Source organism: Coccinella septempunctata, chromosome 5 (genome assembly GCF_907165205.1).
Source record: "Coccinella septempunctata chromosome 5, icCocSept1.1, whole genome shotgun sequence".
NCBI lineage: Eukaryota > Metazoa > Arthropoda > Insecta > Coleoptera > Coccinellidae > Coccinella > Coccinella septempunctata.
The window spans coordinates 2,191,209-2,217,050 of NC_058193.1; the positions used below are offsets into that span (position 1 = coordinate 2,191,209).

The 25,842-nt window shown below is 36.1% G+C and overlaps 1 protein-coding gene across 5 annotated transcripts in view; it reads left to right on the plus strand.

The window, feature by feature from the left end:
* The window catches only part of LOC123313505 (rho GTPase-activating protein 100F), a 142,805-nt gene that overhangs the window by 108,135 nt on the left and 8,828 nt on the right, over positions 1-25,842 (plus strand). For 4 of the 5 annotated variants that reach the window (XM_044898415.1, XM_044898417.1, XM_044898418.1 and 1 more), the window contains 9 exons: positions 3,572-3,756; positions 3,813-3,939; positions 4,268-4,417; positions 4,474-4,716; positions 4,771-4,838; positions 4,903-5,101; positions 5,151-5,269; positions 9,178-9,648; positions 19,947-20,187. In XM_044898415.1, the coding sequence (XP_044754350.1) occupies positions 3,572-3,756; positions 3,813-3,939; positions 4,268-4,417; positions 4,474-4,716; positions 4,771-4,838; positions 4,903-5,101; positions 5,151-5,269; positions 9,178-9,648; positions 19,947-20,187 (1,803 nt within the window). The remainder of the gene's footprint in view (positions 1-3,571; positions 3,757-3,812; positions 3,940-4,267; positions 4,418-4,473; positions 4,717-4,770; positions 4,839-4,902; positions 5,102-5,150; positions 5,270-9,177; positions 9,649-19,946; positions 20,188-25,842) is intronic. The other variant, XM_044898416.1, reaches the window with a different exon arrangement.

A 25,842-nucleotide genomic window follows, 5' to 3' on the forward strand; every position in this document is an offset into this window, starting at 1 on the left:
CCAGGCTTATACCGGGTGTCCCATCGCAGACGCTTATTTTGAGGGAGTAAATGAAGATATTTTGAAAATCTTCTCTTGTGGTGTGTGTAGGATGTCCCAAAGCACAATTTAAAATTATTGTCATATATACAGGGTGTTCGAAAACAAAGATATAGACCAAAGTTGCACGTTTTTAAATGTACCACCCTATATTTGACCTCAAAAATGGAATGGCAAGCTCAAGTTATGATGAGTTTCTTCAGATTACTTTATACCTTAGAATCACCCTTTACGAGATAATGGCGAAGAATCGAGAATATTGAGTTTTTGAAATAGCAATTAATGAAGAAACTAGTTACGCCAACGATACAGACAGAATTTTTCCGAGTAGACAAGTTGGCTACTCCTACATATAAAAGAAAATGTCATCTCTGGAATATACAGAGTGATCATAATTAATTCTCGAACATCAACTACACAACATTACACACATTACACACATCAAAGGAAAAATGAACGAACAAACCAATGAAATAAGTTCGTTCATTTTTCCTTTGATGTGTGTAATGTGTAAACATCTTAATTTCCGGGAAACTAAACAAAAGATACTTAGTTAATCTTCTTCTTCTTTCAGTTTTCTTCGGCACTCGCATAACATCTTAGAATCGATTATACATATGAGTGCTCAGTGGTTTGATCGTCGCCTGAGAGTCCGAATGTATCGATGTGTCACATTTCTGATTGTTTCTTACTGGGTTCATGTCCACACATCTTTCGATTGCAAATATTTTTGCCTTAGATACTTCGACAGCGGCCCAGCGATAGTGAACATGTGTTGCCAGCCCCGAATACTCCAGTGCAGAACAATATACAAACCATTTAATTGTATTTGGTGTCCCTGACTTTTCGTTAGGTATATCCATCTCGACACCAATGATTTAGGACGCCACGAACCAAACTTTCTCGTTCACTTACTATCTTTCTCACAATGTCAGTTTTTGCCTTAAAAAATTGCCCATCATAACGTGCGCGTTATCGATGCAGAAACCAAAGTGTGTTGAGAATAGAGGGAGGGTCGGGAAAGCAAGGATTCAAAGTTTCAACATGGTAGTCATTCATTTTTTCATTGCTCTACCCCGTTACCGAGAATAAACCTACAAAATGATTGAAAAAAAATAAAAAATCGGTGCTATCAAACCCTAATTTCCTAGGGCTACTTGCGACTGTATGCCCTCCTGTGACTGAAGAGACCCAACCGTAACCTACAGATCCTTCCACACTCCGGGCATGGATAGTCACCAACCAGATCTGGCCGCCGCTGTATCCTTCTCTCTATTATGACTGTGCACCATAGATCTCCACTGTGACCTGTCTAACGCTAGTTATTCCCAGTTATGATTGGCATTAATTGATTTTAGGGATTGATGTAGTGTATCCTTAAACCGCTTATACTGACCTCCTGGTTTCCGGGCTCCCTCTGACAATTCGCCATACAGAGCTATTTTGGGGAGTCTTGTGTCTTGCATCCTCAGAATGTGGCCGCTCCATCTGAGTAGGGCTCTCGTTACTCGAGTCTCAATTGTTGTACAACTCGCGCGCTGCAAGACTTCTGCATTCGAAACTTTGTGGAACCATCTGATGTGCATTATCTGTCTTAGATAACGTTGTTGCGTTTGTTCAAGCTGTTTAATATGTCGCCTGAAGGGCGTCCAGCGACTGCTTTGTAAACAGCTGTCTTGGTCTTCAGATTGAGGTCGTGATTTTGAAATACTCTGTCCTTTAGCTTCCAGAATGCCCGTGATGCCGAATTGATACGGTTGTGTATTTCCGTGTCTAGGTTAGCCCTAGTATTTATGAAGCTTCCCAAGTATTTGAATTGCTCGACCTGTTCTAGGGTTTCATTTTCCAGGCTGATATGTGTTTGAAGGCTTTCTGGGGGACTTACCAGGATTTTGGTTTTGTCGACATTGAGTCTAAGGCCTAAAGCTTCATATATATGTTTATAGGAGTCTAGCATTATTTGTAGATCCTCTGGGCTGCTAGCGATAAGTGCGCAGTCGTCTGCATATTGAAGTTCCGTGATAAACTTTCTATGGGTTTTTGCTCTGAGGCGCTTCAGGTTAAATAGGCCTCCATCAAATCTGAATCTTATTCCAACACCTCTTACAGGCATACTCATGTCAGCTATTATCGAGACAGCTATGGCGAAAATATTGAACAGTAAAGGCGTTAACACGCAGCCTTGTTTTATTCCAGAGTTGGTTAAGAAATGATCGGTTGTAGAGCTATTATGCTGTATTCTAGCGGTGTTGTTGGTATGAAGGCTTTTACACATTGCTAAGAATTTCTCGGGTACTACAAGGCGGGCCATAATTTTCCATAGCGCTCTCCGATTCACCGAGTCGAAGGCCTTACTTTAATCGATGTAGGCTGTATAGATCATTGATTGTTGTTCACAGGCCTTCTCTTGCAGCAGTCGCAGTGTGAAAATAAGGTCCACCGTACCTCAATTTGGTCGAAAGCCGCACTGGGATTCAGGTAAAATCTTTTCTAAGAGTGGAATCAGACGATAAGCCATAATCTTCGAGAGAATTTTGCCGGCCACGCTGAGCAACGATATGCCCCTGTATTTGTTGCAATTTGACGTATCGCCTTTCTTCTTATAGAGGTTGATAACTAGAGCGTCTCTGAAGTCTTGTGGCACATCTCCTTGTTCCCAGATCTTGCGGAATAGTGCTAGGACATTATTGACAATGTCTTCATCCAGGGCTTTGAATACCTCCACTGGAATGCCGTCTAGACCTGGTGACTCATCATTTTTCATAATTTTTATCACACTTATTATTTCCGACATTGAGATTTCGTCATCAAGCGATGTCATCGGACTATACGCGGGGAGCAGGTCTAAAATGGATAAATCCGAGTCGTTATTTTGATTCAAGACCTGCGAGTAATGCTAGTTGTTTAACAAAGGGAACAAACAAAGAAAATTCGATTCAGTATCGAACATATTGACTAGTATAGTTATGTTACAACAAAAAAGCACACAATTTGCTTTTGATTACTACAAGAGGTTTCAATCATTTAATGGATTCATTGGTGACTCGGTTAGGATTTGTTTCACAATTGAGCAGTTCATGATTTCTTTTGCTTATATCACTCTACGGAACAAGCATATATATTTGCTCCCATCTCGATGTGTCCAAAATAGAATGCACAACGCCGAAATGAGTTTGATCAAAAGCTTAACTTCTGCTACTGAAAACACCGAAAGGCTCATGGTTATCTCTGCATTATCCGATATGAAAATCGCTTTTTGTAGAGTGGGAATATTTGATGGGAATATTCAAATATTTCAGGTATTGCGAAGTTTTATTTTGGTCATAAAACATATCACTCATATCTGTATCATAAACTCGTAGATATAAAAAATATTTTTCTATGATACACATGTTATAGTTTTCTTAGTCCACGAAAGTTATTCCCATCTATCCCCGGACAGTTTTTACATTTTTATCATACTACACAATCAGCTGAATCATTTCCACCTCGCACTCACACTCCACTCACAAAAACCTTTCTACCACTCAAGGACGAAAGCACTCCCAAAGGTCAAAGGGTATTTTCACTTCAGATGAATATCGCCAATGGTTGAGCAGAACACCGTCCACCAGTGCCATATACGAACAGATCCGTGCATCTAGGGATGTCCTGAACCAACAAAGAGCCGCAAGATTTACATACAGTGCTGAAAATATACACGATGCTCTTAAGAATGTGAGTTGAATTTCTTGTATCTAAGCGTTTTTTTTTTCATTTCAAGTATTTTTCAGATTGAGAGTGGATATTATGGTTCCTATAATAGACCTGGTGCTACCTCCACATTAGATAGGAATTTTTCTAGGAGTCAACAACCTTCAATGCCAGCTAGATCTTTATCAACACAACATATCACGTCAGGTAAATAAAAGCTGAAATGCATCGAAAATTTGAAAGAAAACCATAAAAAAGTTATATTATATTTATTTATGTCAACGTTCTATGTTTGCTTATATTCTACGAAACTAAACATAAATTTCTTTTTTTTTTTGGGAAAAAGATTATTTCATGGCAACTGAGTAGTACATATGTGTTTTTTTACTCTTTGCATATTCGCTGAAAGGGAGGCTTATAAAACGTTCTGAAATAAACAAAGTTTAAGAGTACAATGGAGAAAATTTTTTACAATAACTACATTATTACAACTATTATACAATTGCTAATTTATTACAATCAAATGTATCATCAGCCTTAGGTTCGACGAGATCTCCTTCAATGCGTAGAATGAGACAACTCTTAGATTTCGATTCTGGAAGGTCAGCAGCAGCGCCTAGTCCAGTACCTACACCAAGTGGAACTTTACCAAGGGGCCAACGTCAACTAGATATAAATCCTGCAGGTGAGAAGATTCAATTGTAATCCTGTACAATTTTCATGATTTTTTTCTGTCTGAAGAGTTCTTGAAATACAAGATGGAGAAGCCGGGCCTTCCTGGAGGTGGGTCAATTCCAGGAATTTCAGGCTTAACAGGATCTCATGGTCCTTCTAGTCTCATGAGCGTACCATCAGCAATGGACGAACCAGTAAGTGGAATGTTGTGGATTCATCTTCTTGCTGGAAGAGGCCTCAGACCATCTTCCGGTAATTCGGCGGCTACTACACCAGTGACACCCAGTGGATCTTCACCTAGTATAACAGGTGAGTTAAAGAATTAAGTTGATATTATAATCACCCCTCATCTGTTTATTGTAGGTACCAATGTCATGCGAGACCTTTACTGCGTTCTCGAATGTGATAGGGTTCATAAAGCTCGGACTGTGGTACGTTTACTTTTTCTCTGTAGTTATTTAAAATCAATTAATAAACAGATTTAATCTTCGACAGGTTAGAACTGGGGACTTAGTTTTCGATTGGGATGAGAGTTTTGAATTGGATTTGGTCAACAATAGGGAGCTGGATCTCCTGATATACTCCTGGGATCCACAATATAGACACAAGTTATGTTACAAGGGCTCGATTTACCTCCCAACCCTTTTGAGGAGTGGGCCTATTCATCAGCTGGCTCTAAAAATTGAACCCCGAGGTGAGCGATAGGTCGGACATGGAAGCAACATTTAACACTCTATTTTCAGGTACATTATATTTGAGATTGAGGCACACTGATTCATCGGCATTATATCGAAGGAGAATTCATTCCACTTCGACATTATCTCGTTCAACACCTTTGTTTGGTGTAGATTTGGAAACAGTGGTATGTATGATTGATGGATTCATAATTTATTCATTTATTTTGATTTGACTGAAAAGCGGAAAGTTGTTCTAGCGCACGTAGCTCTTATAAGTGAAAAAACTGGACTTCAAATTAGAATTTCCGCAAGTCTGTCGTGTCACACTTATACAAGTGTTTATAATTAAGGGTGTCCCCCCAACTTCAAGAGTTCCTTAAACGTTGATGAAAATAAAATTGTAGCTAAGAGTCACTTAAATGGGCTCAAGTATTCCTTAAAATTTAGGGATCGTTGGTGAAAACGGGCATGAAGCCTCAGCTATATAGTATCAAAATTTGAATTCCTGTTGACGTTTTCACACAGATTTTTTTAATTTCATCTTGAAGGTTTCATGAAGCTTGATTGAGGTATAAACGCTCAATAGGATATCAAACGATTGAATGGGGTATACTAGAGTAAAGGCCGCCCGCTTACACATATAATTGAAGTAAACACATGTAGTCTATTATAGGTTGATATATAATTGGACTAAATGTATTTTGTTGGGTAGTGTACATAGTTGATATGAGATGAAAATGTGAATATGTGTACATATGGCTTCACTGCGTTCCTTCTGGCCATCAACAACTGTCGAAGCGTTGATTGTACAACCAAAGTTTGGTGGAACCCACTGTCAAATTTTATCTTTTACCCTCCATCGCTTGTAGAGAGTGCACGACAAACTCCTCAATTATTCGGGAAAATATAATCTAATGATTAATTTCAAGCGAAAATTAATATTTTCGAAAATTTTTCTACAAAATAGTGAATACCGTGTAACGTGGTTTCCGCGGCGAAACTTATCTCGAACGCCAGCTATTCTTTGCACTAGGAAGAATAGCAAACCTACCAGAGTAGCTGCTAGTCGGAGACAGAGTTCGCTGTTATCTAGGGTGGTAGCGATAACGAAGTAGTCAAAATCAAATTATGTACCAGTTTATTCACACCTTCGGAAACTGATTATATATACAACGGAAATATGTGTAGGTATGAAATATGAGCGAATCGATCAGCAAACATACATTCGGGAAATTCGATCCGATCACGAGCACTTTATAAAGTGTATACCGGGTACAGTGAAAAAATCAAAGGTTCAATAAAATGCGCCAACCAGAACTGACGAAATGGATACTAAAGATGACCTCGCGAAGTGAAATGACTTGCTATACGGTATCGGGATGTAATTAATTGTATTTCTCCAGAACTGAAAGAAACACAACCAGGGCGGATCTACTCGAGACTTTTATTCGCTACCCCAAGGTCTACGCTCCATGACCGATAGCGAAGAAAAGGTCTATTTTGAGCGCAACTACGGGATTTCACTGACGAAGAGCGGTATCTCTTATTCTCTACCCCAAGGGCTTACGCACCATGACTGATAGAAAAGAAGAGATTTCTATTGCAACACTTATGACGCGGAAACGCGAACAGGGGGGTTGACGGGACTTTCTCTTCACTACTCCAAGGGCTTACGCACGATGACTGATAGCGAAGGGAAAAGTCAGACTCGCGAAACAGGGTAAAGTACGGCAAAAGATAACAGAAAGCGATACAGTACAGCAGTGTCAAAGAAGTAACCGGTGTAGGTCTAATAAAGAAACGAACGGTATAGACGGGGACCTACCTCCTTTATTCAAGGCACTCGCGGAAAACGAAATATAAAAATTAATTTCCAAGAGTACTAAACCTCGAAACACAAAATTTATTCTAAATTCGTTGAACGGCTCGTCGTGCACACAATCAAGGATCAAATCCCCCCCCCACGCTAAAAATCTGAAAATTCCTGAATGCGACAAGAGTAAAAACGTCATCAGCTCCGGTTTACAGGGCCGTCGCTAGCCAAACTGGCGCCCTAGGCAAAGCTCTAAATTGGCGCCCTAAGATAGAAATTAATTTTGACGAATTGCGTGAACTGAGTGAGTATGAAAAAATTGCATCTTTTCTAAAAAATCAGCAATTGAGACATATTCAACAACAAGAAAAAGCATAGTTTCGAATGATAGTATGAAAATTTAAAATACTTTCAGCATTGATAAAAGGTGAATAATATATACAGAGTGTTAACAAATAATTTGCGAAATTTTTTGAGAGAAGATTCCTCTGCAAAAATTGAAGGAGTTTTTCACATAAACTAATAAACCTCTTCCTTTGAAAAGTTTCAGGCTGCATGAGAATGAGAAAAAAAAAATACTTATTATTTTTTTTCTCGAAAGTGTTGGAGAGTTGGAGAAATCACATTTTTGTGGGTATCTACCAATAAGAAGGCTACAATAGATATCAAAGCGACGTTACAACCGTAGGATGCTAGATTTTTTTATTTCAATCGTTCATGCACAAACGTCGTATTTTATTTTTGTCAGGGAAAAATTGCTTTTACGGGCATAATACAAGAGTCATAAAAGATTTGCAATGAATCGTTCTCTTTTCAACACATATTTTCAAATTGAGAAATTCTGAAAAGATCTAGTTGAAAAATGGAATAGTGGTTGCATGTTTTACACTTCAAGAAAACACAACAAAATTGAAAGAAATATTCATGGGGAACCTTTTTGTCGGTTTAACATGCCCACAAAATGCCATTCCTTCCAGGTTGTAATTCCTTCTATATTTATTTGGGTCCTGATTCAGCGATTGATGAAAAGAAAACGAAAGCTGAGTTATATTGAATTAGATACAATTAATTATTGAAAACATTGTTTTTAAATTCTGAAAAATCAAAGAACTACATTTTTCTTCGAACCCCGTGAAGATATTACGAATATGAAATATTGAATGTATTATCATTATTCAATTCTTTGAAGGATTTCCTATAAATTTCTATCCTGTTACCCGGTGCCGAAACAATGCTTGAATAATACCCAGTTATAGAGATCTTCAAATTGATAACTTATTTTGCACAAGCAATAAGCATAAATTATAGGTATAATTAATTGATTGACTGAGGAATGAACTCTGAACTTTTCCTTTCTTCACGAACGATTCGTACGAATACTCAATATGAATATGGAAATAAAATACTTTCTCAAGTCTTACACACTCTACCCCGAAATCAACTTTCTGAATACTGATTGGAGAATTGAAAATGAAAATAATGTCCGAAATGTGAAAGAAGCCGCCCCAAAAACCCAACAGTAGTCGGCAATATTTATCAAAGCGAAGCCGAAAACTTTGATAAGATATAACAAAAATAACTCTTAAAAAAAGGAAGTGGCCACTACAAACAGTGCGGAACGTACAGGCTGCCTCGGATATTTATGAGAAGAATGCGTTCACCAGTGAGTCCGCGCCTAGATAAATTTCTGGATATTCCTCTTGTTGCTGACTGAATTGCATTTATTTTCATTCGGTTCATAAGTTGATTTTTTTCTTGACTAAGCTCAAAATGCCGCCTCTTAATCCTAGCGCCCTAGGCGGCTGCCTACCCTGCCTACCCCTTAGCGACGGCCCTGCCGGTTTATCGCATATCAACATCAGAAAAACGTCGAAATCTTCAACGGCACGGAAGAAAAACAACGTTAAACACAGATAAACGGTTTTTTACATTTACTCTGCCTATCGGAATGAATACACTGAATATTTGAGAATTAAATATTTTTAAAGGCGGAAATGTGAAATGAAAGGAATGCACTAAGATGAATTCCAATTTTCTCAGAAAATTCGGATTCATCACAACCGAATATTCGAACACTTTCTGAGCAAACTCTGAAGAACTTGAGACACTCTCTTTTACAATACAATTGTAATTCCTCTCAAAAGTTAAATTGATTTATTCATACTATGCAACATATGAATTTGCATGTACATGGGCTGGAAGACCTAAGTCTTGCACTTTGAAACATTGTTTCAATAAAGTTGATCACTACTGCTACTACTATTTTCTACTATATTCTAGGTAAACAGAGAAAATAAAACTGGCGTACCAGGTGGAGTAGCAACTGGTCTTGTTGCAGTTAGTCATCAAATTCCTGTCATTGTGAAACGATGTGTAGAGGAAGTTGAACGAAGAGGATTAGATATTATAGGTAAAAAGTCTAAAAGGAATCTGATTAACAGTGGTTTATTGAACGAACATTTTGTTTTAGGTCTTTACAGACTTTGTGGATCCGCCACTAAGAAACGAATACTCAGGGAGGCTTTCGAGAAGAACAGCCGATCTGTGGATCTCTCACCAGATAATGTTCCTGATATTAATGTTATCACTGGAGTACTGAAAGATTATCTCAGAGAATTACCGGAACCTTTATTCACAAAATGTTTGTATCAAATGTTAGTGGATGCACTAGGTGTATGCCTGCCTGATGATCCGGAAGGTAATGCGAAACTGATGTTTTCAATATTGGATTGTTTACCAAGAGTGAATAGGGTAAGTGTTTGACATATTATTCATACTCCTTATGCTAAATGTGCCTTTCTTTTCTCTCTTTCAACCATATTTGAACAATAATATCTCATTTCATCCCTTCACCAAATATTTAGGATATCTTCGATTTGTCTAGAATTTTCCGCCTTAAGGTAAGCGTCCACAGTTCCGCATCGTACGCAACGCACGGATCGCATTCAAATAATCAAGCGACGCATCCGGGGAGTACGATACGTATCAGTGGACGCACTTATATGAGTTTTTATACGAAGCATTCTAAAATACTTTCGATGCGATCCGTGCGTTGCGTACGATGCGCAACTGTGGACGCTTACCTTTACATGGAAGCATGTGAATATAAACGGTATGTCACACCGTTTACACGAAATTGGTCGTTTCGTACGAATTTTTTTTGGACAAACGGTTACATGTGAGCTTAGCTTTCTTGAACATTCTAGATCTCCACTTTTTACTTGTTCAATCAATGTTGTTATTACTTTTCTGTCGCCATATAATCCAATATTCGACCCAATAGTGGAGTAACATTAGACTGTGAAATGATAAAATGTAGGAACCTACGGAACATGCATCGATTTCGAAAAAAAATTTTTTATCAGATTCTTCATATTCCTTATGAAAATGTTTAACCATCAGAAATTGTTGCTTCTTTCGAAATACGTCAATTTTTTCAAAAATATACAGGGTATCATAATAGTATCGGAATTGTTAGAATAACTTGGCGGGAGAGCATTTTAGAGAAAAAGTTTTCGAACAAGAGTTGCAGGATTTTTCTCTGGCTATAAGATGGTGACTATGGTTTCGACCATGACCTTCATACTCAAGGTCAATTCAAGGTCAATTGCGTTTTTCCTGGGAAACCTCGTACTTTGGGACGCCCAAAATGAAAATAGCGAGAAATTTCGAAATATGACCTTAATTTATGCTTTCCTTCTGACCTTGAAGCCCCCGCAACTTGAAACAAGCAAAAGTAGTGGATCGTCACAAAAAATACAGATCATTTCTAAGGAAAACATTGCCCAAAAAAGATTCAAGGTTTTTTATCCACTATGCCATGATGAATTCGGCCTTGGCGCTGACCTTGATCGCGGAATGAGTTAAAGATAATATAGCATAGCCAACATGAAAATGACTTCTGGGGTTCTAAAATGCCTTCCTGGCAGGTTATTCTGCCTCTTTAGCACATTTGCAACATAAAAGTGCCAGACGGATATAACGATCGTCATTTATATTACTATCATGGCCCATCCCTGAAAGTTTTAGAAGTATTTATCGTTCATTTGTAATTGTTTGAAACGAAGGTTAGTAAAAATAATAGTTTATTTTCCTGTCAAAGTATATGAATAAACATTATATTGATGCTAAATTAGTTCTAATCAATCATCATCAACCTCGTCAACTTACTTTTAAGGTTGGTTTCATCGAATTTTTGGTATTCTTATGTCAATGAAGAAACTGGTGAAATTTTGTGTTCGGAGAAGATTCAGCACATCAAGCATGGTTTTACTGCTGCTATTGTGGTGAATCGTGGGAGTAAAATTCTGAAAATCACATCGGGGTGTTTCTAAGAACTTTTGGAACACTCTGAGATAGTTATTTACCTGAAATATCGGAGTTTTTCGGGGTGAAATAGAAATATTAGCACCTGAAAAAGTGCGGCTAATAGTGATAAGAGACGATAAGAGTACATATGGTGTAAGACAAAGGATTAAATAGATAAATTTCGCAAATCAGTGGCGTATCCACTGAAGGAGAATGAAATGCGAGAAGTGCCATATAGAAGGCGACAAATATACCCGTTTTAAGTGTGATGCTTGTGGGACCATCCATTGTAAGGAGTGTGCAGCATTCTCAGCCTCTGAAGAGAAATGCTTTCCACTTACAAAAAGGAAGGTAGTTCTCTACTGCCCACAGTGTCGTGAGGAAATGAATAATATGATGCAAAAAATCAGGAAACTTAAACAAGAAAATGAAAACCTAAAAGAATCTAAGAATTTACTACAAGAATAAAATGAAGCTGTAAACTTACTTAAATTGAAAAACGAGGAATTAACCAATGAACTTTCAGAGATGAAAATATCTAGAGACAAGCTTGAAGAAAAAATAGCGATATTGGAAAAATCCATCTCAGACAAAGACGATGTTATGACCACTTTGAACGAAGATTGTGAGATGAAACTTGAGAAGAAAATGTTTGAAACTGAAATATTATCGGAGGAAATCAGAAAGCTGAAAGAATATGTGAAAGAATTAGAGGAGAACTTGGAAAAAGAGTCACTGAATTCAACTAATCGAAATAATACAATTAAATTACATATAAAAGAATCAATGGATGAGATGATGAAACAATTTTGTGATAACATGATAGAAAAATGGGAGACTATTGTTGACTCTAAGTTGCTAAATTTTGAAACACACATAAACCGGAAAATAAAAAATGTATCTGAAGAATCATCGAAACAGACTTACAGTGACATAACAAGAAATATTAGGTCAAGTGAATCCAAAACTCCTACTAATATCAAACAACTACCAAAACCAGAAGCTACACCATCTACGTCACGAAATCAGAGGAAACAAGTAATCTCAAAGCAAGAGCAAATAGATTTAACAAGGAGTACTGAGACGAAACATATTCCAAAAACAAAAAATTTAAATGCAAGAATAGAAATCGCTAATGAGACAGGAAATCAGCAGAACAGTGATAGAGTACAACTACCCGAAGAAGTAAGAGAAGTGAATTCTGATTACACAGTAGTACAATCCCAAAGAAAGAAAAGGTTATCAACAAAAAAAACATCAAATGTTGGAACAGCTCCATTAGAGAATGAGGAAAATTCAGAATTTCAAGGAAGGGAAACAAAGGAAAAAAAGGTCTGGCTTTTTATATCCAGAGTAAAGGATCAAGTTACAGAAGAGATAATTAGAAAATATATTTCCCAAAAACTTAATATAAACCAGAATGAAGAAATTTCTATAAAAAATATAGAAACATATCACAAAATACAAGATAACAAATGTTTCCAAATAGGATTATCCATGAAATACAAAGAACAAATCTATGACACAAAATTTTGGCCAACAGGAGTAGCTTTTGCTCGCTACAATTTCTCATTGGAGAAAATGAGAGAAGAAAAATCAATTAAAAATTTTCAGTTCGAAACCCAATAGATACAGCTAAAAAACAAACACCAATCAAAATATTGAACATAAATATGCAATCTATCCAAAACAAAATTGAATGCTTGAATGAGTGTCTAGAGGAACTGAAGCCTGATATTGTATGTATAACCGAACATTGGATTACAAGAAATGAAACAGAAATTCTCTCGAGATTAGCATTAAGAGGGTACAATATAGCTGACAACTTCTGTAGGTCCAAACAACAGCACGGCGGATCATTAATATTAATCAACCCCCTCTTAAAATCAAATAAACTAGATTTACTCGAAGATATTAGAGAGGACATTGTAAGTGAATTTTCAGGTACAGATATACCAGAAGAAAAACTTCTAGTTGTGTGTGTCTATAGGTCTTCTAAGGCGGATATGGAAACTTTTTCACAAAAAACTGAGGTAATGCTGGACAAAATATTTCATTACGAAAAATTTAAAAATTATAAAATAGTAGTGGCTGGCGATTTCAACGTGAACGTGATGAATAGGAATAAAGATCGTCTCAACATGATTAATTTGTTCCAGGCATATAACATGAAGTATATAATGAAAGAACCTTCTAGAGTAACACCTACCAGCTCAACATGTATTGATAATTTCTTTTGTAATTTCGAAATCACTAATAAAATGACGAAAAACCTTCATCTGGGGGATCACTTCGGACAAATTATAGAGTTTCCACCTGAAAAGGAGCATAATGTGAACAAAAAAAAGAAGATAAAATTCAGGTACATGACCGATGCAGCCATACTTCAGATGAAAGCGGAACTTAATTCCATAAACTGGGGGGATCTGCTGACACCAAAATCTGCCACCGAATCCTTCACATTGTTCTTTAGATTGTTTCTCGATTTGTTCAACACACTTTTTCCAGAAAGAGAGAGGACAATATTATCGACTAATAAAAGTTCGGAGGTGTCAAATAGCCATATCATTAAGAACCTTAAAAATGAGCTGGAGATTCTGGATATAATCTTCAAAGTCACTCATAGCACGGAAGTATTTTCTCTCTATAAAGAATGCAGAGAAAAATTGAGGAAGGCATTTGATACAGAAAAGAGAAAGAGCAACGAGAAAATATCATGCAGTCCAACAACAAAACCAAACAAGTGTGGTCCATAATCAAGAACGAAACAAGAAACACGAAACAAATGAATAGAGCAGATATAAGTGCTGATACTTTCAACAATTATTTTTCTTCGATTGCACAAGTCATGAATGAGAGCACAGTAGCTTGCCCAACACGCAAAAATAGTGCCATGAAGCTGTTGGAAGGTCATATACCACATTCGCAAGCAGCATTTCAATTCAATCCAACCACAGAATTCGAGATAGCGAACATAATTTCAAACCTAAAAAGCAAACAAACACAAGATATTTATGGTATTTCAACAACTTTTGTGAAAAAAGTGAGTGAATCTCTGATAGAACCACTAACTATCATCATTAATAAATGTTTGAAAGAGGGAGTGTTTCCAGAACAGATGAAGATAGCCAGGGTCATACCAGTTTATAAGAAAGGGGATACTGAAGACCCTCAAAACTACAGGCCAATTTCAATACTGCCCTCGTTGTCAAAGATTTTTGAAGAGGTAATGAAATCTAGACTGATTGACTTCTTCGAGGAGAATACATTGATGGGTAATCACCAACATGGTTACAGACGGAACAAATCTACTACAACAGCCTTACTAGAAATTGTCAGCCAAGTATTAAGGGCTGAAGACGAGGGTAAGGTGGCCGAAATACTGTCAAGGGATCTCTCCAAGGCTTTTGATAGTGTCCACCATGGAATATTGTTGAGGAAACTAGAGCATTATGGCTTAAAAGATTGCGCTTTAGAACTTATGCGTTCATATCTTGACAACCGACACCAGCAGGTAGAATGGAACAATTTATTGTCACAGAAGAAGATAATTCGATGGGGTGTACCACAGGGCTCTATATTAGGGCCTGTACTCTTCATAATTTTTTTAAATGATATGCACATGGAATCCTCGTTTGCACAAAGTTTCATTGCAACCTTGTTGTTCGCGGACGATACATCCTTTTTCTTGAAGGCTTTAGATTTGGAGACACTCGGGTTAGTAGAGAAAGCTGTAATGGCGGAATCTGATGAGTGGTTCTATAATAATTATCTCCATGTAAATGCGGAAAAAACCCAGAGAATATTGTTTGGCAAGGATGACATGGACAGTTTGAAGTTTTTAGGGGTACATATCGATAGCAAGCTGACATGGGAAATCCACCTAGAAGAAACGAAGAAAAAGCTGAACACGGCTATTTACAGCATACGCATGATAGATAGAGTATGCACAAGAGATGCAGCTCTTGCAACCTACCATGCCTACTTCCACTCCATCATATCATATGGTATTCTTTTGTGGGGAACATCATCATTTGTATCGGACATTTTGATCTTGCAAAAGAAGGCCATCAGAATAATATTTCATCTAAAGAAGACCGAAAGTTGCAGGGAAGCATATCGGATCCTCAGGATACTTACTGTTCCATCCTTGTTTATTCTGGAATGTGTAAACTATGTTCACAAGAATAAATCATTGTTCCCAACAAACAACAAATACCACGAATACAATACACGGCACAAGAGCAAATTGTCTATACCTTACCACAAAAAAAAGAGAACCCAACAAAGTGTAGACTTCTGGGGACCCAAATTGTATAATCACCTACCAGATGATATTAAGGGATTGAATGAGTCGATTTTTAAGAAGAAAGTTAAAGATTTTCTAATAAACAAAACTATCTATTCAATTGAGGAATTCCTAAATAGTTGAAATATTTGTTTTGCTGTTTTTTTTTTGACGTGGCATGTAAATTTTTTGATGTCAAATATACTTATTATTATTATTATTAATGAAAAACTATATGCCGAAAATAACTCCAAATTCTTTTTTGGTTTTTTGACGAACTCGGTCAATTTTCGAGTTATTGAATCGGTCTTTGGACCATTTTGTAGAAAATTTTCAAAGCTATGATCTTCCCGGAAGAAAAATTTTTCAAAGAACTTCACTTTCAAAATTATTATCTTCAAATGCATAGGAAAAGCGAACTTTTACTGTAAGATGCAAACTTCAAAGGTTCATAACTCAGTAATTTTTTTATGCTACATAAAACAAAGAAAAACCTTGTTTTATAGTAAATGGAAAATATTTCAGTTTTGCATTCCTGCTATGTTCTCGTATATGCTTCAGTTTTTGAGTAATTCGAGAAATAGTTAAATTTTTTGTTCTATTCTAAAAATGTCTTATCACTTGATTTCGTTGTTTTTTCCAAACCGGAAATACAAGATGGTCCAAACTACCGGATAAGCTTGAAAGTACCCAAGTGCTAGGAAGTGTAAAAGGATTACGTCTATTCTCTATTCTGGTGGTAATGATGAGGGAATTGTTAAAAAAAATTATGCTGAAAAATAGCGATATTGAAGTTTTGAATGTCATAGCTCGGTCAATATTTGCACAATTCATTTTTGATAGAATAAATTTGGAAGGTTTACTCAAGTACTTCAAAAAAGGTACTGAAAATGTTTCCCTAATTTGTCTTTGTTTTTCTTACTATTTGATGTTGAACGTTTAACATTCACTAGTTTGCGAATTCATACTCAACATAGGTTGAGTCATATCTCGATTCATATTGCATTTAGATAGTTCGTTAATAGCTAGTTTGTTTTGTTTTTTATTAGGCTACAATTTTGTTCATAACAAGTTTTTCGATAAAGCTCATATTTTTTCAGTTATTCGTGAAAACCCGTTTGAAAACGTGGCTTTTTCGGGTGAAAAATCTTAGGTTTCAATCGCAAATAACTCGAAAACTATTGATTTTACAGAAAGACTTTTCGATACATTTTTGCTCAAACTAAATCCCCTTTACTACCTCTGAGGGTTATTACAACTCTACTGCTTAAGTAATTTAGTTTGTTTATAAATAAATAAATAATAAGAAGCAACAATTATATATGGGTAAACTTTGTCAAAAAAAGTACAAAAATAATTTGCCACAAAAATTTATTTTTTTCATAGATGTTCCCTAGGTTCCGAGGTATAAACCTTACGGAGCTCCGTTACAAATTTTGGCTTACAAACACAAAAGATCTAGCCACAAGATAACAAGCTGCTGCCTTTCTTCAACCCTTTTTCGTTGATATCTTGCAAAATAGACAGAACACGCATAAAGGCTTCTTTCAATCGAGACGTCCTGATGTGGAAAGGCTCATTCGGATATATTTCTCTCATGATAGAAAAATCTCATTTCTCGAGAGTTTCACGTTCTGTAGAACCACATCTCAGAGAAAATTCTAATGATACAAAAATAGTATGAGATTGTCTCATCGTGTAAACTCAAGATATTGCGACTCTCTAATGAGACATTTACGTCAAACGCTTGCTTTGAACCAACATCGCCAAAACGCGACGCTTGTAGTTTTCACTTCGACCGTTGCGTTTGCAGCGCGCTTCGAGTTACTATACTCCATTCAAATTTATTTTAGCAGTCGGTTGGCCATGAAATAATTTTCCCAAGTTTTTGTAACTAGAACGGAGTAAGGTTGGCACTCATGAAATGTCGCTAATGTCATAACGCCGTTGCCACAACTAATATCAATTTTTATTACGAAAATGCCGAAAGTGATTGAAAAAAAGAAACAGGGTTTCAGGAAGTGCTATTTAGAATTCATGTCCGCTCATTCAAATAGTTATACCCTGATATTCTAAAATCCACAATACGTCAGACGGTAGTGAACATATTCAGTGTAAGAGAATTAGAGAATTTATATAATGTTTCATCTGAATCTAAACGACTTATATTTCAGTTGAATATTTCCACAATCAGAAAAATTGTGAATAAAGAGGATGACAAAGAATTTCCTTCAATTGGGAGACCCAAAAAAGTGGTGGCATTTGAGAATTTTAGGTTTGAGTGAATTAATGCGAAAAGTGTACTACAGGATTTTCGTAGAATAAGTTCCCGAAAATTGATTTTTCTATTCTTCATTTGACTTGTCCTATACATTGTAAATGCCTAAAGGTACAAATAAATACCTAATTATTATTATTATATCAATGTATCAAGATGAACAGCCACAAATACGCGCCAGTTTCCCTGTTAATTGTTTATTCATGTGAAATTTTTGTTCAAAGGTGAACTTGAAACTTCCTTTAATTCCTTTCACTTATATTGATGCAAGATGATTTTTGTTGGAGAATTTAACATTCTTGTGAATATCTGTTAATTCTTTCGAGAGATACCCATTCCCAACCACTGCATCATATGCATTTCATCTTCTGGTTAATATTTTTGAAATCTACAACTGATGTAAACGTATTCAAACTTCAGCCAAAGATGATAACGAACATTAACTCACCTCAAGCTAGTGCATATTATGATATTATATTGATCTCTTGTATTTTCCATGCAAATAACTGGATTTGGTATGCCTTCAATCAGTTTGTATAAACGTCAATTATGTTCGTCACATATGTTCGACTTCATATTTTCCGAAGTGATTCGACATTGTGATAAAATACGTAATAACAGAAACTTTTATGTAGAACGCGCAACATAGCGTTGATTTAAAACCCAAAAATGTTTTGACAAGCGTCATAACCTCACATTTTCGTACTATACAGAGTTAAATGTGTCAAATTTTTATGGCCTACCGATTGCTAATATAAAAGTGGATGGAGTATAGAGTGGGCATTGGAGCGTACACATGTACGCGCGCTCAACGCGGCGTCTAACGCTCTCATGTGTACAAAGCCTTATTACTAAAGTGGGCTAGAGTGTAGTACCATCATGCTTGAACCATAGTTCTTGCCTAATTTGCCCAGGTCAAAAAGTTGTGGTAACTCGTCTTCAAGAAAATGGTAGTATGCGTCTCCAATTTTTTTATTGGGAGAAAATGGCCCAATTATATAATCATCAATAACTTCAAGCCACACATTCAGTGAAAATATGTTTTAATTTAAATTCAGCAATTTCGTGTGGATTTTCATCTGCCCATATGTGATTATCGTGGAAATTTCTGATAGATTCCCGAGAAAAGCTTGCTTCATCAGTAAACAAAATAAGTGATAAGAACTTCGGAGCTTGTGTGATCATTTGAATTATTCATTGACAAAAAATCAGGCAAGGTAGCTTTTGAAATTCTAAATACTGTGCGATGGCAGGATAGGGCTTTTGACTAAAACTGTTCCTTACAGTCTGTTTACTGTTGTTCTTAAATTGATGAAAAGGTTGCGATAAAGTGAATGCATGGAAATAACTTCAACATTGTTAAAATTCTGACAAAGGACAGAGGACACTGATGTCCGGTTTGCACTTACTAGGAATCAGAGGGGACTTTCTCGCCATCCGTATAAGGCGTAAAGGGGGAAAAACTACCAGAATTTGGAGTGTTACCAGAACAATTGAACGATAAGTGGAATATACGAATATTACAATAGTTTGCACTTTCGTCGAAAAGATGTCAGCACTTAACGAACGCCTTTTTTCAATTTCACCAGGAAACGAATTGTAGCCAATGGCGAGACTTTTCGAGAAATTTTTTCATGTGGAAATTGATAGGAGAGATAATTGCACCTCGGAAAGTTGATAACATGAAAGAATATTTGTTCTTCAAAGGAAAAATTATTTTTACTTTTTTTCCGTTTGACGAATAAAAACATTTCTGACTTTCCGAGGTAACCAACTGATTGAATTGAATCATAATGAAAACTCCATATAAATCAGTGATTTCTGACGTAAGATATTCATTTTCTTTTTCTTTTTTTGAACTGACCACTAAAACGGTGTAGACCCCTCTTGAGCCTGCCTCAAATTGGTTAGTGCAAACGGATATTATTAATTCAAACGATGTTTCAAAAAGTTGATGTGTATTGGGAAACACTAAAATTCCATCACTGAGCGATCTAACATAGGTTTCCTCAACGTGGCATATTCGAATTCAATTGAAGAAATAAAATTATATAATAGTTTTTCTGGAACTAACACCGCGCATAGGATGTTAATTGCGTGATGTATGTTGATCACGAGGTTGATCATGAATTTTTCCGGTATTTCTTGTATTTTTAACACTTGCAATTATTGCAGGCCACTCTTATTTTCCTGATGGATCACTTAGCACTTGTAGTATCAGCATCGGATAGGAATAAGATGTCAGCTCAAAATTTAGCAACAGCTTTGGCTCCGCCGCTAATGCTCCAATCAGCTGAATCGATGACACCCACAGCACCACAAAAGGTGACCCGTCCTGGTGAACTGGATTACCAGCAGCCGATTTCGCTACTCAAGTATTTACTACAAATTTGGCCTACTCCCAAACATCTCTCAGGTACTGTGTGGATGTCACCCTAGTTATTTATTTGTTCATTGTTATGCATGCTAATGTATAAAATAGTTATTTATGTACCAAGGACGAAAAATTGTCTATTACAGTCGAGCCTGCAAATTGATAGCCGAGGCGCCGCCGAGGATAGCAAGCAGGCTAGACAATATAGACATTTTTTCCCGAGGTGCATATTACATTTTTTAGTCGACCTTCTTCCAATTCTCTGGCAAAATCTAGCCTATTTCGTAAAGACTTAATTCGACAACATCGAATGACAGTTATTGTCACATGCACTGTTTTCATCAAATTCTGTTATTCTGTATTCATAAAATTAATTCGATCACCCCGGGATATAATATATTGTTTAGTAATGAATATCAGGACTAAAAGTAAATCAGTACGAAAAGTAAAACGGTACGAAAATTACTCGCCTTCAAAAATTACTCGCCTTCAAAAATATTCGACGTCCGGAAATTAGTATGTAAAATGTAATTTTTTGTTCAGGTCGACGAAAAAAAATATTATACGTTTATTGCGAAATGCCATACTCGAATTTTACTCTATAGCTACCTGTTTCCCTATATGCCGTTTCTACTTAAACAAAACAAAAATCACTGGACTTTATTCGCAACTTCTTCCAAACATGTAAGAGTCGACCAAGGTTCATATACTATCCCGTGATCTACCTCTATCTTTATCTTTTTTCTCTATCCCCTATCCCCTATATACTTTACTGACTGATTGACTCTAAAATAATTTTATAATTCCTATGCTTTTTCCGTACCAACTCGAAGAGGCATAAATATCACGATCACTTTTCTCGGACCGACTGACTAGCTATTTTTTTGAGGTACTTTATCTGCCCGATCTTCCTCACCCACGCTATGGTTGGTGCTAAAACGCTTCAAAATAAACTATTGATCATTTTTACAATCAGTGTTCCCAAGCTCGGCTTCTACAAGATTTTTCGGCTACGTCGAATTTTGAGAACCAATTTCATCTCAGAGTCTCCAGACTAATGAATCTTTCTATTCTTTCCTAATTACATGACTGATCATTTTCGCCCGTTCTGTAGTCCCTCTAACCAGATACTGAAATCAGTATTACATAGGCCGGCGATCACCGTTTTGCTTTCCGTTCCGAGTTGTACACATTGTATCTTTATCTCCAGATTTCCTTACCGACTGTCATGAAAAAACACGTTCAACTGCGTTCTGGTGATACATCCTTCAATGTATCCCAAAATTCGAATTCTCTTATTCCAATTTATTACACTTCACTTCGAAAATTGGAATCAAAAAGTAATAATAATTAATAATCAACAACAGAAACCAATCTCAGAAATTTAATAATCATAACAAAAATCCTCAAGATCAAGATAACTAAAAACAATCTCCTATCATCGAAAGATTCACGTAAAACTCGATTCAGCTACGACGTTATCACGATCCTAGTTCGAATCGAAATGATACGAGGTCCTGCAAAAACAAAACACCTTTGGATAATATTTTCCCGTAGAGTGGTCAGTAATGTCGAATAGTAATCTCCGGTTATCGTTCTACCCTAACCAAAAAAATCGATCATGATTACTCCATGCAATCTAAAAAAACTGAAGCTAGAACTTTTTCAGCAGATTTTTGGACACGAAACTTCTTAGGTCTTGGAGAACCAGAGTGTCGCCATTCTATCGACTTTTGCTTTGTTTCTGGATCGTAAAAATGTACCCAAATCTCAACCATAGTAACAATTCGGTTTAAGAAGTCTTGATCGTTTTCGAATCGAGCACAGATCGGACGCGATGCTTCTACCCTTACACGCTTTTGGTCAACATTCAAACATTTTGGGAATCCATTTTGCTACAATCAAAGAGTAACCAGCTCTTTGCTACTCTTTGCTGCAATTCTTCCCATGTCCAAATTGACGTGAACTATATGACGAACGCGTTCGTATGAAATATTCAGTGCTTCAGATTTCAGATATCCATTTTAGCCCAATTCGACGGTCTGATAAAATCATGTCATGAACTGCATCGATATTTTCGGAGACTGACACAGAAACTGGCCTTCGCGATCGGTCATCATCTTCAATGGAAAATTTACCTCTTTTGAAGCCTGCAGTCCAATTTTTCACGGTGGTCGCATACGAAGGACATTGATCACCAAGAGTATTAAGCATATCTTTGTAAATCTGCTCACCTCTTAACCCTTTTAAATACAGGTACAAGTACCTGTTGCAGTGAATTGTAACCTCTTCTCACTATATAAGTATACAGGGTGTCCCAAAACTAGCGAATCAAATGTCACACCACGGTAGAGTAGATCAAATACTATCGAATGACACCAACATTAGTTGAGCGAAAATGTACCGTTTTCAAAAAAACCTAACCTGAAATTGCCGATTTTAGGTCTATTTTTCTAATCCCAGGGCCAATTTGTGATTAAGGACAACGTTTTTCGCCCATATTATCACCCCTATCCCCTATAGAGGAGGTTTATTCTAAGTAATAAAAATTATGCGGAAAAAACAATTGTTTTAATTTACATTTACTTGGGTTTTCGATTAACTACTTGAAATAATTTTAATTAGGTGTGATAAAACAATAATCTAGGATTAATATGATTTAAAATCGCTATCCTTTCCCACAAACTGGCCCTGTGATTGAAAAAAATAGTTCGAAAATCGGCAACTTTAGGTATTTTCATGAAATTTTGATTATTTTGGAAACGGTACATTTTCGCTGAATTAATTTTGGTGTCATTCAATAGCATTTGGTCTACTCTATCGTGGTGTGACGTTTGATTCACTAGTTTTGTGACACCCTGTATATGGTAACGCAATATTTTTTTACGCAGGAAACTGGTCTAGGCTAACTAGATATCAATACATTCTCGTATATCGATTGATAAGTTTCCATTTTTGCCTGGCATTGAAGTAGGAGAAAATGAATGAGAAATGATTTTGACACGAAAACCCTTCTATAATAAAATCTTCACAGTATTGTGAAATTCTCATCAAAACTGGACATCTGGTTCCAGTGGTTCCTAAGTTATGTAAAGAATAGTGGCAGATGGTCATTCGAACAAAGAGGGCTGAAATTTTGATGATCAATGAATTCAAGCAGTACCGAATTCGACCATAATTTCCAAAAAGTATAATGAAAAAGTGATATTTTTCTGAAATTACTTCGAAAATTGTTTCCAGAATAAATTTTATCATCTAGCAATAACAAGCCTTGAAGGTGAACATAATTTTTGTCCAGGATATTCCAAGTGACTGAAATTATTTCTCGAAATTTAATGTACAGTAGTTCCTCAGTGTTTAATTTCCTCTTTTCAATATATTATATTTTAAATACAGGATGCACCCCAGACTTGCAATCGCAAAGATTTCAAAATTCAAGTTTACCACGAAGCCGTAAAACTGAAATGCCCCTCGCCTAAACGACAAGGAGAATAATCTATGTGCGTTAATTACTCCGTACAGTACGAATGCGCAACAAAAAAATAGTTAAATAGAAAGGCTACGGAATTTAAACAAGAATACCGACAGAAAGACTATTCTTTAAGCGCACTTTGATTATTCGCCAAGCAAAAAAAAATTCAAAGAACTAGCAGGATACTTAAAACAGCATGAATGTAGGTACAGAATTTATATGAAGTAAGAACTAATAAAGAATCAATTAGGAGCAGGAATTACTACATAATTAATAACTAGTATCGAATGGTGGCGTAAAAACTCATACAGAATGATGGACCGACCGACGGGGAAACATTTTTTGTACCCATTTCCGGGGCGCAGAAACGGTATGTCGCCCCAAATTCAGGATGTTTTTCACGATGCTACATCGTTTTTCAGAAATGAAGAAGGCATAAAAACGGTCCGGAATATAAACGATGTCTGAATCCTGAATTGGAACTAAAATTATGTTTATTAAAACCAAAAACGACAAAAAAAGGCCCAATCATCTAAAATGAGGGCGGATTTTTGTTGCGAAAATCAAACTTTATTAAAATGTATCTAATCATTTCAGATAACATAATGTCTTCACGAATTATAGCCTATGTCTGATTTATAAGCTATATAAGTTTCATTGAAATTCATCCACTAGTTTCTGCGTGAAAAACTCATAAACATCCACCCATCCATACAAACTTTCGAATTTTAATATCTACCGGAAGATAAATAGTTATTAGGTTATTAATGAAAGCGATTAATGATTGAGATATTTTTTTTAACATTTTTATTGGAGGATTGGGATCAAGTGGACTGTATTTAATTTCTCAAGTTTTTAAAAATACCTTCAAATCCTACCTTTTTTCCGGACTTAACCTTGGGTGTTGGATGAATCTTCGTAATTAGATGAAAACTCGTTTCACTCACGCTCTGGCCAGAGTTTCACTATATCTGGTTTGAATGCCGGAAAATCTTCCAGTTTGAAATCGTCGAAATTTGAAAATTGTGAAGAATGTAGAATATCGAAAATATATTGCACTGGAGCACAAGTACTTCGCAGTTGACAATTTGAATTGAATTGTTTTTAACATGTGTCTTTCGAACATATGAATTCCTCTCACACCGATGAAGGAGAAATTTGAAGGTATATACGCGGGAGGATTGAAACATACTTAATATTAGGTGATTTTGACTTAAAATAATTGAAAAGCTTTGGAAAATATTATAAGAGAATTGAATTTGAAAATGGAAAATATTTGAAAACAAAATTTATATAGAAAAAAAAAACAAATTAATAATTGAAAGAATGAATCTTGCGTGGTCGCAACATTTATGTTCGAGATCATTAATCGCTCAATTAATAAACGATTTGATTTCAAGATTTTTCCGTCGACCACATTTTGAATTGAATGTGAATTCTTGATTGAAAAAATTTTCTATCGATACCTATTCAAATTTGACACATTATAAATTTTCTATGTTCATATCGGAATGTTGATATTTATGTGGCCGATCGAACAATTCGAGTCCATAGAGGGCATATTCTAGTTTTGACATTTTGAGTAAATCACATTGATATTATTCCCTATTATATCTGTTAAAGAATGTGTCGAGCTGGTGGAAGCTGGAGTTGTAGTACATTGAGATATTGATTACTCTCTAACCATTATAATTGTGGAGACAATTCATCTCTTCTCAATTCACCTGCTAGGTACCACGAAAATCAATGCGACATACAAATAAAATAATTATTTGGGAAGCTGCTGAATACTTCTACACACACCGGCAAATCTAAAGGAACGGAAATGAATTGTATTATTTTTCCTCGTAACTTTTTTTTGTGGCACATTTGAAGAGAATCATTCAACAGGGAAATTCAACGAATGGTTTAGTTGAGTTCAATTTGTTTTGCAAAGCTTCATGCTCTCTTGGAACCTGTCTAAAAACTTAAGACTAAATTGTATACTTTTTTGTCGTCTTAAACATTTAATGGTAACACAAAATCACATGGAACATTTTTTCAATAACGTGTGTTTCCTCCACGAGCCCTTATAACTGCAACCATTCGTCTTTCCATATTTCTGATTACGTTGTCGATCATTTCTTGAGGCAAATTCTCCCATTTTTCCACCAAAGCAGTTCTTGCTTCTTCCAAGTTTTGAACAGCAGGAATTCTTGACCTGAGTTGTCTGCCTAGCATGTCCC